This window comes from Chenopodium quinoa, unplaced genomic scaffold, assembly GCF_001683475.1.
Source record: "Chenopodium quinoa cultivar QQ74 unplaced genomic scaffold, ASM168347v1, whole genome shotgun sequence".
NCBI lineage: Eukaryota > Viridiplantae > Streptophyta > Magnoliopsida > Caryophyllales > Amaranthaceae > Chenopodium > Chenopodium quinoa.
The window spans coordinates 160,069-173,024 of NW_018743199.1; the positions used below are offsets into that span (position 1 = coordinate 160,069).

Consider the following 12,956-nt stretch of genomic DNA (forward strand, 5'->3'; position numbering starts at 1 on the left):
GAGGATGAATAGTAACTACGTGGGGCCCAACAACTCTCCAATGTCCCTGTGAGCTTCTTCCTCCAATCAACAAATATTCCCGTTTTTAAACGGTAATTAATTTAAAACGGCTATTTTGGCCGATTTATAATTAAAAAAAAATCATCAACAGTTATAATTTTTTTTCTCTACAAATAGGGATCCATTTTGACATATTTTGATATAATTTCAAAAATCACAAAAACACTCTATATTATTCTTACTCCCATTTCAAGTGAGATTTATAATTTATAATTGTTCAATGATTAAAATTCAATATTATTAATCAATATTTAATAATTGTATTAAGTTAAATAATAGTATAATTGTAATTAGTAGCACTAAAACTTCATTTAACCAAAACATAATTAATAATAATATGGTGATGTGTAAGAGAGAGAGATGTTGGTGGGGTATGTGAAAAAGTAGGAGAGAGATTGATGAACAATTTTTTTTTTGCTCACTAGTGGGATAAAATTTGCTCACAAAAAATGCTCATGGTTGGCAAGAGAGAAAAAGTGGCTAGAGAGAGAATGAACAATTTTTTTTTGTTCACTAATGTGAGTGCTCTTATATGAATATGTATGTTTTTATGTACTTATATTACGTAACATAAAACATTGGTCCAAATGGTAAACCATATACTATACGTGAAGTCGTGAATAATGCAAAAGTCAAATAAATAATGAGTTTGAAGTTTAAGTGTTTCCGGTCCGCAAGGAAAGAAAATACCAACACCTGAACCGGCCAACGGTTCACAGTTGTTAACCGTACATACGTTTTCGTGTCGTCATTTAAAAAGAAAGTACCAAGCTTAGGCGTTGAGTTTCAAGGGTTTTCTCTCTCTTTCGGGAGTTCGTGTTTCAATCCTCTCTCTTCTGTCTTTCTCTCTCCTCTTCAATCAACTTTCTCTTTCAATCCAATTTCTGGTAATCTTCTAATTCTTAATCAATCTTCTTTTTTTCCTTTCAATTTTATGAATTTAATTTGTTATCTTTATTTCTTTTATTCGTCGGCGACGAAACCCTAATCTGCGATTTTTTTTGTTTTTGTTTTGTTGTTATATTAATTTTGATTCTTGGAAAGTTTTTTTTATGTTTGTATTTAGTGAATTAATTTACCTTTGATTTGGTAGATTTTGTGTTTTTGAGATTGTTTATCTGTGGATTCTGTTGTTTTTTTCGAATATAATCTAGAAATTAGGGTTGGTGAATACTATTCTTATTGTCAGACGATAAGAGGTGAAGGTGGTTAAAGGTTTTCCGTATTTGATTGTTGTATGAAGTAGGTGATGTTTTTGATTTATTATACAGTATACTCGTAAAAGATTGGAACTTTACCTGCGATTCATTTGTCTCAATTTATCAGCTTCCTTTTGAATTGAATATGTTGTAGAAAATTGCTTTGTTTTGTTTATTGTATAGCTATTTCCAAGATTTCTCCATGTTTGTTGTGCTATTTATATGAAGGGGTATTGTACTACTATCAAAGTTTAGCTCAAGTGGTTAGAGCTCCCCTCCCGATTACAGGAGATCTTGGCATCGATTCTCACCCTCGCCCTTTGTGGCTTCTAAAAAAAAATAACAATTAGTTCTTGTATGAGCCTGAGAACTCGTTTCGATTGCGTGATTTGTTTTCTATCACTTTTAATTTGTTCCCTTGGTGTTGGTATACAAGGTTCTGTCTAGAAGTGTTGTCCCTGTTTTAGTTTTGTTATTGAGGTATTTTAAGCACTTTGTTTATTGTCTGCTATTAATGTAGTTCTTGCTTTTTCAAAAGTAACTGATGATTTGTTTGTATCGTAGCCCACTTCATGAGGAGGTACAGCCCTGGTTATTACAGTCCCCCACGAAGGGGTTATAGTAGTAGAGGAAGAAGCCCTCCGAGAGGTGGATATAGCCCCCCGAGACGGGGTTACAGTCCTCCAAGAAGAGGACATGGTGGTTATGGAAGACGCAAGGAGCCAAATCATGGAAGCTTGTTGGTTCGTAACATTCCATTAGACTGCAGGTAACCGCATATGATGTTTTTCACTACACTGTTTTATGCTTGTTATCTGGTTAATTTTATTTTTCAGGAATAGATTTTTTAACACTGCAAATAATAACCGAAAGTCGTGTTATTGTAGACCTGAAGAACTTCGAGTTCCTTTTGAAAGATTTGGGCTTGTCCGTGATGTCTATATCCCAAAGGATTATTATACAGGGTGAGATGTTTTTGCTTTTCTTTTGCTGTGTTCTTTAATTTCCAGGAATCGTAGGTCTTGACATGTCATTTTCTTATTCTTCGTCGATCAACCATCTTTTTACATTAATTGATACATTATATTAGTTGCATTATTAATTGTGCTGTGCATCTCCACCCATCCTTGGCTCTATCAGTCTCTATCCCTAATATGGGAATAGCATAATCTTCGTGTGTTCAATAACCTGGAACTAATAAATGAAATAGTTGGGACTACATTTTTTGGGATGAGGGTAGTGGCAATATGCCAATGTGTGGATGCTTGCGAAATTTCTTTGGATAGTGCCTATGCAAGTGACATTCTTCAAATTTTGTCAAACATATCTCTTTGATTGTCAATAAGTTGTTTTCTGAACTGGTTTGTCAGGGGGTGTATTGGTTTGAAGTTAAACAAGCCCAAGCCCCACTTTTGATCAAGATCCACTGTATATGATTGCTTAACATTTTGCCTGCCAAGATTTTAGAAGTAATGTTATAAAGAAGAATCTACCTATATGAAGATAAAGTATGTGATGATTATCAATGAAAGCTTGAGTTGAAGAAAGATGATTGATTCTTGATGAAATGAAGACAAGATGGCAAGGTTTTTAGTTTCATCCAGGGTTGAAGAGTTTCATTTATTTGCACGTGATTCATTTAAATACGCGCATTTGAGGAATTTCAAGTCTCATCCTTTTGAAGTTGCCATTCACATTTTTTGAGTGCAAATGGAAAGGTCAGTACCATAGTAATGGACTCTGTATTGCATTTTGTGTAAGGCTGGTTTGGGCTTCTTGTTAAGGACGAGCTTTGGTAAATCAAGAAAGAGGTATATGTATTGACATTATGGTCTTGCATCACTCACTGTTTGTTTGCACATTTCGGTCTTTGTTTGTTATGCATTGAGTGTTTTGTGAACTCTGTTTATGAATTGCCATACAGGGAACCTCGTGGCTTTGCCTTTGTGCAGTTTGTGGACTCTTATGATGCTTCAGAGGCTCAATATCACATGAATGGGCAGATTTTTGCTGGACGAGAGATCAGTGTAGTTGTTGCTTCAGAGTCGAGAAAAAGGCCTGAGGACATGCGCAGGAAAACCAGGCAGAGGTAGGCATGCATATCTGTTTTGACCTCGAGACTATTTGTGATTGAATGCTTGATGGGAGCCTGGGTAGGAGTGAGATATTTATTTGATGATTGTTTTTATTTTTGGTATCTTGTGCAGAAGTGGTGGTCCACGATATGGTGGACGAAGATCACCTGGCTACAGTAAGTATTGGTCTATGCTTATGAATTTTGTCATTGATGTTATCTAAGAAATCATATTTCTTGCTTTAGGTCTTGTTTATGTGTATAATTTTTTCATTAATCGTGGAACTGGAGATTTAATATTATTGCAGTTTTGTGCGTATGGTTTATCATACGAAGTACTATACTATGCAGTTAGTCCATATTTGTGGCCATGTCTGGTGCTCATATAGTCATATTCTGTTTAGTTGCTAAGTTGCCTTAATTATTTGATATAGCTCTGAAATAAATAGCTCTATTTCTAGATGATACCCGTAGTAAAAAACCAAGTTATACTCCTATTTGATCTGGTTTTTGATGCCAAACCATAGGATTTATTTACTTTATCATTTACGATCAATGTTTGATTAGGGTATATCTATGTTGTTGTCAGGACGCTCTCGTTCACGATCAGTTTCCCGCTCACGCTCGCCTCGCTTTCGCTCTGGTTCTGGCTCTAAAGGAGTTCATCACTCAAGGTGCATTTTAAATGCTGTTCAAATCTACAAGTTTCTAATATGCATATGCATGAGGGTGCATGATAATGCTAATATGTTGTTTTCAGGTCCTATTCCCCCTCTCCCAGAAGACATGAGGAGTACTCAGCCTCTCCTAGTAGGAGGCCTGTTGATCGCTCAAGATCACCAAGGGATTCACCACGTGGTGGAGATGCCCGTAAATCATTTTCCCCTGATCATGAAGATCGTAATGAAACTGCTGTTGGGTATGACAAAAAGTTGTGTTTATTTTTTGAGTTTCTATTGTGATACTGTTATTTGTTAATTAAGGTTTTACCGCATTCATACTGAGTTATTTGTTATCTTCATTCCAGGAAAGCTAAATATGAAGCTGAGGAAGAACGAGGCCGCGGAGATCCTCCAAGGCGTGTTTCTAGATCACCATCTGGCTCAAGATCTCGATCTGCAGATGCGTCACCAGCCCCTAGTAGATGAGCGGCGGATGATGTGATTGTAGGTTTGAATCAGCTTGGGCTATAATCTGCTGAAACAGTTTATAAACTGCTTGTTCTTTTAGTTTAAATGTCATGTGAACTGGGATCTTATAATCTGTTATTATGGTGACTCGTTCAGACTTTTTGGATCTTAATCTAGTACTTCGTACTTCATGTCCTTGCCAAAGCTTCTGTCATGGATGCTTTTGTTATTAGTATGGATTATACATTTTGTGTTATCTGATTGTTTAAAAATGATTGTTGGAATCCTTCTTCGAATCATTAGAATATTGTTATTTTTTGTATAAAATTATAGAAATATTCCCAACAATGAATCACGGAGTAATTCAAATTGATAAGAGTATACGTATAAACTGATGGGGACTTAAACTAGTACTCTGTCTATTCCAACCATGCTCTCTCACAAATAATCCCAACTGCGGAGTATATGATTTACTGTAACTTGTGACCGGCAACCCTCCATATCCCCTCCTCTTTCCGTTGTTGATCTCTCTGTTGAGTCACTATAAACATGGTTAATGTGTATCCGTCGGCAAATTTCCCTACAAATAGGTAACCATTTTATACATGGAAATCCATTTACTACAAGATCCAACTGATTCAATAATCAACATTTACATATTAATATTACCAAGCTTTTATTTGGACAAGTTAAAAAGTTAAACAAAGTTGTCCAATATGCAGCAAACTCCAAAGTTGAATAAATTGTAAACAAAGAAAATATTATTCCTTGCAGTTATACTAATTATATATTCCTAATCTTCCAAAATACAGTGAAAGAACATTGACTAACTTGTGCTATTATCTTCCAATTTTTAATTAACATTGTTCTTAAAAATATACATATATATATATATAATAATAATAATAATAATAATAATAATAATAAATTAATACAAATTCACATAAAAATAATTAGTTTTGCTTGTGCTGCTTAATCATTTTTTTCCCACAATTATATGCAAACGTTGTAGTTGCCACAAAGCTCGTTGAATTTTATCCAATTATCATTATGTTGGACAAGAGTTGTTAGCGGTCAAAGTATAGATGGTTTGACATGACATAAATCAAAGCCGCCATGGTTCTATTTTTATAAACGGAAGTATTATAAACTCAATCAATTAATCAACTAATAATCAGAATATATCATAAGAATTTTCGCATGACTTGACTTTCTAACACTCTAGGACATTGAAGTTTACCATTTCTTCGAGAAAACATCCTCAAGTAGGATGTAATCTACCATTAAGGTTTTTAAACCCTATATAATATTGCACACAATGTTATTTATCCGTAATGACAAAACATACTTCATATTTCTTTTGTCTTTGAAAGTTTAACTTCTATATTTTTGGCATATAAAATAATTTGCAGCGTGTATGTTATCTTTAAATATAATAATTGTAAAAATTTTAAAAGTCAAAATTGAAGGAATTTATAGTATAAAGAATATAAATAGATTTCACATGTAAGAAAAATATAACTTTTTATTATTATATAAATCATAAATTGTACTCGGTTTATGTTTGACATTATTTGATTTTGATCGCTTGAATAATAAATGAGTCGATTTTTGATGATTAGAGGTAGTATGGACTATGGAGTGTGTAATTTATAAATATTCCATCCATCTAAAAATAAGTCTTGTTTAGTTCAACTAATTTTTACTTATTTCAGAAAAAATAAGTTCAAATCATACTGATGAGAAAATATAAGTTCGGATCAGATCATCGTTTTATTTGCAATTTTTTATCGCTAAATATCTTTAATTTCGTAATGAAAAAAGACGAAGATTACATATTAATAAAACATACATTATTACGAACCTAACAAGACTTCAATTTTTTTCTTTATAGATTGTGATATATTTAAGGTTAAAGTTTGGTCAATTCAGACAATCAGATCAGATCGGACCATATCAGACCAGTTCAAACCCGATCAAATAAGTTCAAATAAGCAAAAATAAAGTAAACTAAACAAATCCTTAAATTAATCCTTAGTTGACATATTATCTCACATGTTACTTGTAAGTTGTAACAATACTTAGTACTCGACGATCACCTTGTTTTATAGACAAGGTGATTAACGGATATGAGAAATTTAGGCATACTTATTGGATAATGAATACATGTATAGTATCTTTCTAGAATCCTAGGTACAAATTCAACTACTAGCACATCAATGTAAAATATAAGAGTAATCAAAATTCAAAAGTGGCGTACTGTTTAATTACATTAACCCCTAAAAAATAGTTAAATAACACAAGTTTCTCTTTATTATGAAATCCCCTCCCAAAAAAAAAAAGAAAAAAAAAAGGTGAAATAGCCTAATGTATCAAAGTTTGACCTGACCTATTCTGTAATACGTAGTAGTTCATTATTTTCTCCGTCAACTTATCACAAAAACGAGTAACGACTCCAGCTTTATTCCACCTTATATATATAAGGACTTACCGACTTACTCTCCACAAATAAACTTCATCTATCATTTTCCAAACCTTAATTTTTTCATTAAAACTAACTTCGCACAAATTAATAACTTTTTTTTTTTTTTTTTGAAGCCACAAAATATTCATCAGAAAATTATTTACTTCCAAAAGAAGAGAAAAAGAAAAAAGATAATTAGGAAGAAATGACAGGAGGATTGCTTGAGGTTTTAGTAGTTGCAGCATCTGGTCTTCCCAACGTTGATTTTCTAAGTATGTCTTGTTTTTCTTCCTTTTTTTTTCTCTAATCTATTTTTATGATTTATTTCGGTTTTTAGTTTTGCTAATTTTACATCACTATTATTTCACATGTTGTATAAGTTCATGCATGCTTGATAGGATTTGGTTAAATTCGTCCTAAAATTTGTGTATTTTAAAAATAAATTACAACAGAAATTACCATCAATTTGGAAGGGCATTGGAGAAATTTGGGTAGATGTTCAACAAAATAACTTTTAGATGGTTGATTATGTTTTATAGATTGGTTTTGATATCGAGTATAGTTGCACGTATTGATTGAATCTCGTTTACATCATTACTTTTTATGGGTGTTACAACTCACAACTCTTTATTAATCAATAGTGCTGATTAAATTATGATAATTACAGTAGTTGCTCTGTTAAATTCCTGGAGTAATTCTCTAATTCATACTCCCCTAAACTAGGCTAATAAAAAACGGAGGAAATATTATTTGTAACACCCAATGAAAAATAATGCTATTCAAATTTCAAATTCAAAAAAAGTTGGTTTTTGAACCAAAATTGTCGTTTTATGCTTTAATAATCCTGGATATCAAGTACACCAGTAATTTATGGCAGATTGGCAGCTATGCATGCAAGAGTTGTTTCATACTTTGACTCCAGTCAGTTTCAAATTGTAACAAATCGAGTCAACATTGAGTTTATGCCATTAGTTTAATGTATTTACATTAATTTAAGAACGATGGGAGTAGATAATATAGATATCAAGTACGAATAACCTAAACATATGGTGTAGTAATTTATTGAATCAGTTTTTTTGTAGAGGACTATACGGAATAATCAGTTTTTAGTTCATGTAGTCGACCCCACTATTTATGGGATTAAGACTTTGATTGATTGATTGAGTTTGTTGATAAGGACAAATGCGTGCCATTGGATTTCGATTTTTGTCCGTATGATTGCTAAATCACCCATAAGATACTCTGAGTCAAGCTTAATTGTCCTTTGATAATTAGATGGCTTATTATAAATTGAGTCATGCATGCCACAACTTCGAAGTATACGTGGGACTTTTGATGGTTTCAAGCTGATTTATCTCTTAATTACATCGATTCGTACAAGTTTTCTAAGCACTTCAAAGTTGTTAACGGATTTATTTTTATTATTTGTTAGCAGATAAAATTGATCCCTATGTCGTGGTTAAGTACAAAGGCCAAGAGCGAAAGACCAAAATTGCAAGAGGTTTGTATTTTTATCTTTATATACTTGCATTATTACCTTTGTGTTCTTCCACTTGATTACTATTATAACTTGCATAGTTGCTTTAAGAACAAACTCGATCACAAAAGCTAGTTAGCTTAGCGTTAATACTATGTTTGTCTGGATTTAGTTGTCATGTTGCTAGTTGAAAACCTTAATTTCGGACAAGAAAAGTTGAGCTGAGATGTAGGTCATCTCAGACTGTAAGATCAAAGTTTGATTAACCCCTTTTTGTTATGAGCTTGGTTAGGTTTTAGACATAACAAAAATTGATACTTACTTAACCATTGTACATATTGTCGACTGCAGGACAAGGCGGTAATCCAGAATGGCACCAAAAATTGACATTCAGGGCAGAGTACCCTGGCTCAGGAAGTGACTACCACATCAATCTAAAGATCATGGACCACGACACCTTCTCTTCTGATGATTACATTGGTGAAACGACGTATGTTCTTTTTACTTTTATATCAATTCTTGTCGATGAAAATCAATCAATTTATCACTTTAGAAAGCCTTGAATTTAGATCATTATTAGTTCAACAATTGGCTTTGGCATTGACTAGTATGGAAATAATAGCCTTGTTGTTTGCTCCGGTAATGTGACAAGTAAGTCTAGATTGAGGTTGTTCAATGATCAATTGGTATGCTAAAAGAAATCTATTATAGATACATGATTTTGTGCGTGATGCACAGCAGAATGAATATACCTTTGCTAAATTTGAAGACATATATATTAAGTTTGGAGTTGTGATTGATTTAGGTGGTTGACTAATCGAGTAATTGGTGTTGTATAACAGGATTCATGTGGAAGATCTTCTAGCTTTGGGAGTGGAGAATGGCTCATATGAAATGAATCCGACAAAGTTCAGAGTGATCGGAAGTAATGATAAGTACTGTGGTGAGATCAAAGTTGGTGCTAAATTCACAAAGGTACAATTTCTCTCTTTTTTCTAAGATGTTAAGGAAAACATTCTTTTAGTTTGCATGATTATGCTTGAATAGTTGTAAAGTATATGTTTATAACATGCATAATCACTTCCAAAACTAAGTTTTGGTACCTAATCTAAGTTATAAAATTTTAGTACAATGAAGTAGTAATTCTAAAGATAATCTAAAATACTTAAGTAATACTCCGTATTAACAAGAGTTGTGGATAAGAAACTATATAAGAGCAAAGGTAGAATTGTAGAAATGCTAAACTATTTCCAACTTACTCGTTATACCATTTTGGCACTTAACCTTTTTGTATAGATTGTAGGAATGATCTCAATCGGTATATCTAAATTGTGTGTTCATATTGGATTTTGTAGGCATCAGATTACGACGATGATGAAGAGTTTGGAGGATGGAAGAGTAGCTACGGTGATGACTCTGATGAGTAATTAACTTCTTTAATAATCAATCATAATTGAGATGGACTTCAATCAATATCAGTTATTGTAAATATATTCACTCTGTAGTTGAATCGAATTGGGAGTTTTCGCCTTCTAGTGTTCTAGTTTAACGTTAAATCGGTTTGGAAGTCTTCACCTTAGAGTTTTCTGGTGCTTTGAGTTGATCTCAGAAGACTTGGGACAACTAATTTTGTAATATAGTTCAAATATTAGAATCTATTCAATTGATATCTTTATTCAGCAAAAAAAAAAAAAAAAAAAAAAAAAAAAAAAAAAAAAAATTCAACAAAATGTATTAATCTTGTAGCCTTGTAGGGATCCAATTGTACTTTTCATCTAAATTGCGTTGATTGTACAGCGTATTAGTTATTGTGATATACGAGTATTCGTACTTCGTATTTATTTGTTATTGAGAAAATTGATTGGTTTTCTATTTTTTTTTCCAACATATTATTACTTCACTTAATGATACATGCAACAAAGTAAAGTATTCACATCTTTTTGCATTTTCCTTTACATTGTTTTATTGATGGTTTTGTAATCTCCAACTTATACTGTAAGGAAGTAAAAAAAAATGTATTCATATGAAGTACAATAATATTTTGGAAAATTTGCAAATTGCAGCCATTTAAAGTTCGTATTTTGCAAATTACAGCCATTTAATTTTTTTTTTGCAAATTGCAGCCCAAAAGTTCGTATAAATTGTAAATTGCAGCCCGATTCAATTTTTTCGTCGGTTTACATGTTGAAAAATCTTCACTTAAGGTTTTAAGCGTCCCGAATTGATGTCGGAATTAGCAAAAAAATAACGTAAGTGTCTCATATTTACAGTTTTCCACAAATCGATACATTTTTGTTACGCAAAACGAGATACATACGTTATTTTTTTGCTATTTTCGAGCTCAATTCGGGTCCCTAAGGGCTAAAATAACCCCTAAAACCTTAACCGAAGAATTTTCAATATATAAACCGATGAAAAAATTGAATCGGGCTGCAATTTAAAATTTATACGAACTTTTGGGCTGTAATTTGCAAAAAAAAAAATTAAATGGCTGCAATTTGCAAAATACAAACTTTAAATGGCTACAATATGCAAATTTTCCTAATATTTTGTATTGATTATTTAAAAAAAAAAAACTTTGAAGAAATTAAGCATTATAGGAGTATTCATTGTCAAGCAGGAAATATGAAAACTTAGGTTAATTAGTGAAATTTATTCATGATCAAATATAATTAAATTTATTTATGATTCTAAAAATAAATCTATTAATTATTTAATCAGTAAGCCTTCTTAGCTCAGTGGTAGAGCGCGTGGCTTTTAACCACGTGGTCGTGGGTTCGATCCCCACAGACGGCGTTATTAAATTTTGCAATGTAAGATATATACGAATTAAATATATAAATTAACTTGAAATAATTATCATTAAGCCTTCTTAGCTCAGTGGTAGAGCGCGTGGCTTTTAACCACGTGGTCGTGGGTTCGATCCCCACAGACGGCGATATTTGTTTTTGGAGAAATTTCAAGTAGACCGTGTGCTTCTTAACCATGTGGTTGTGGGTTCAATTCCTCACAAATAGCGATAAAGTGTACTACTACGTAATTTTTTACGTAATAAAGTTTCATTTTTAGAGGAATAACTAGATTAAATCCCGTACAATGCACGGTTATCAAATAATTATAATGACAATAACTTTTACCAAAAAAGTATCAAATAAACTCAAACTCAGTATTAAAAAGTATGAATATATATTGTTTTAAAAAAATGAAATATATGTAAAAGAAAAAAATTAAATATGTAATAGTTATAATGGGAATACTTCTCTCAAAAAAAAAAAAGTTACAATGGGAAATATGATATTTAAAGAAGTTTATTTTAGATTTTGTACAAATTTAGAGTCAAAATTTAGATACAAACATAAAAATAAAGTTTTTTTTTAGCAAGTTATTTTGGAGGGAAAACTCGTTATATTATATTGCCAAATGTCTCTTTAGATTTCGCCTTTAGTATAATGTAATTGATTGATAGAATTAGTATCCGGGTTCAAGTCAACTTCATCTATATGGCATGAGTCATACTATATTTCGGCAAGGTCCATTTTAACACTATCATTCAATTTTACCCGATCATTCAATTTTAAGTATGGTTTGAGTTTAGTTTGAGTCAATTTCGTATCGAGTTAATTTCAATTCGTATCGAGTTAATTTCAATTCGTATCGAGTTGATTTCAGATCGAGTCAATTTCAGATCATTTAGCTTTTAGTAAGATTCAAAATTGAATTGAGACATTCAAATTCGATTCAATATTCTCAGCTACTACATATAATATTGAGCATAAATAATCTTGTCATTTTCAACTACTCATTTCAAAATGGGGCTAGCGGACCTAAGCAATATAGTATTAATAAGTTCAGCTCCTATAAGTGATTGACTTTATAATATATTGCATGTTTGTATCTACTAAACTAGTCTACTTCCGTTCAAAAAAAAAAAAAAAAAAAAAAAAAAAAAAAAACTAGTCTACTTTTGTTCCCAATCAATCCGTTTATGATATTCGTTGACCAAAAGGCTAACAGTAATTCAAAAGAAATAAATTAATACAACAAGTCAATAATTAAATTAAATAATACTTGTTTAAGGCTCAAGTTTAAGGGAAAAAAAAATGGTTAGACGTTGAAGTTGATTCATCAGCTATAACAGCAATACAGCATAGCTAAAGAACTCAGGTTAGTTGAAGCATCACTACCGCAAACCAGCAGAAAATACTTCGAAATGGATACAGTTATGGATATATGTGGTTGAAAATTCCTTTTTATGGGTTTGTCTCAAGGTTTAGTTCTCACTATTCAAGCGACTTTCAAAATTTCCTTGCAAAACACTATAAGGTGACTTATTATATTACTCGAACTCTCAAACGCAAAGGTGTGACTTTTTTTTAAAAACATAAAACATAGCATGGATTATTTGGGCAAAGGTGTGATTTGATACAAAAGTGACTTGTTATTTTACTGGAACTCTCAAATGTGTGACTTGTTACGTGTTTGATGTGAGACCTGTCTGACCCAAGACTTGCAAAGAGTTTAAAAAGTCCTCTCCTGCTTGAATTAGTAATTG

The 12,956-nt window shown here is 32.0% G+C and overlaps 2 protein-coding genes and 2 non-coding genes across 5 annotated transcripts; all 4 read left to right on the top strand.

The window, feature by feature from the left end:
- Positions 1-801: 801 nt before the first annotated feature.
- On the top strand, positions 802-4,759 carry LOC110733291 (serine/arginine-rich SC35-like splicing factor SCL30). The gene is made up of 8 exons (XM_021913302.1): positions 802-947; positions 1,824-2,028; positions 2,147-2,224; positions 3,184-3,348; positions 3,467-3,510; positions 3,923-4,007; positions 4,094-4,252; positions 4,361-4,759. Exons 2-8 carry the CDS (start codon positions 1,832-1,834, stop codon positions 4,479-4,481), a joined length of 849 nt encoding a protein of 282 aa, XP_021768994.1. The 5' UTR covers positions 802-947; positions 1,824-1,831; the 3' UTR covers positions 4,482-4,759.
- A 1,735-nt stretch (positions 4,760-6,494) lies between these two features.
- LOC110733292 (elicitor-responsive protein 1) lies at positions 6,495-10,261 on the top strand. Of its 2 annotated transcripts, none has more exons than XM_021913303.1 (5): positions 6,495-7,199; positions 8,360-8,428; positions 8,756-8,894; positions 9,247-9,379; positions 9,760-10,261. In XM_021913303.1, exons 1-5 carry the CDS (start codon positions 7,133-7,135, stop codon positions 9,829-9,831), a joined length of 480 nt encoding a protein of 159 aa, XP_021768995.1. In that variant the 5' UTR covers positions 6,495-7,132; the 3' UTR covers positions 9,832-10,261. The 2 variants fall into 2 exon arrangements, with proteins under 2 accessions (XP_021768995.1, XP_021768996.1); XM_021913304.1 differs by having other exon boundaries at positions 6,496-7,199; positions 8,363-8,428.
- Positions 10,262-11,128: 867 nt separating this feature from the next.
- Positions 11,129-11,200, top strand: TRNAK-UUU. The gene has a single exon. It is a non-coding gene; the product is annotated as a tRNA-Lys (tRNA).
- Positions 11,201-11,270: 70 nt separating this feature from the next.
- On the top strand, positions 11,271-11,342 carry TRNAK-UUU. The gene has a single exon. It is a non-coding gene; the product is annotated as a tRNA-Lys (tRNA).
- The last annotated feature ends 1,614 nt before the right edge of the window (positions 11,343-12,956 follow it).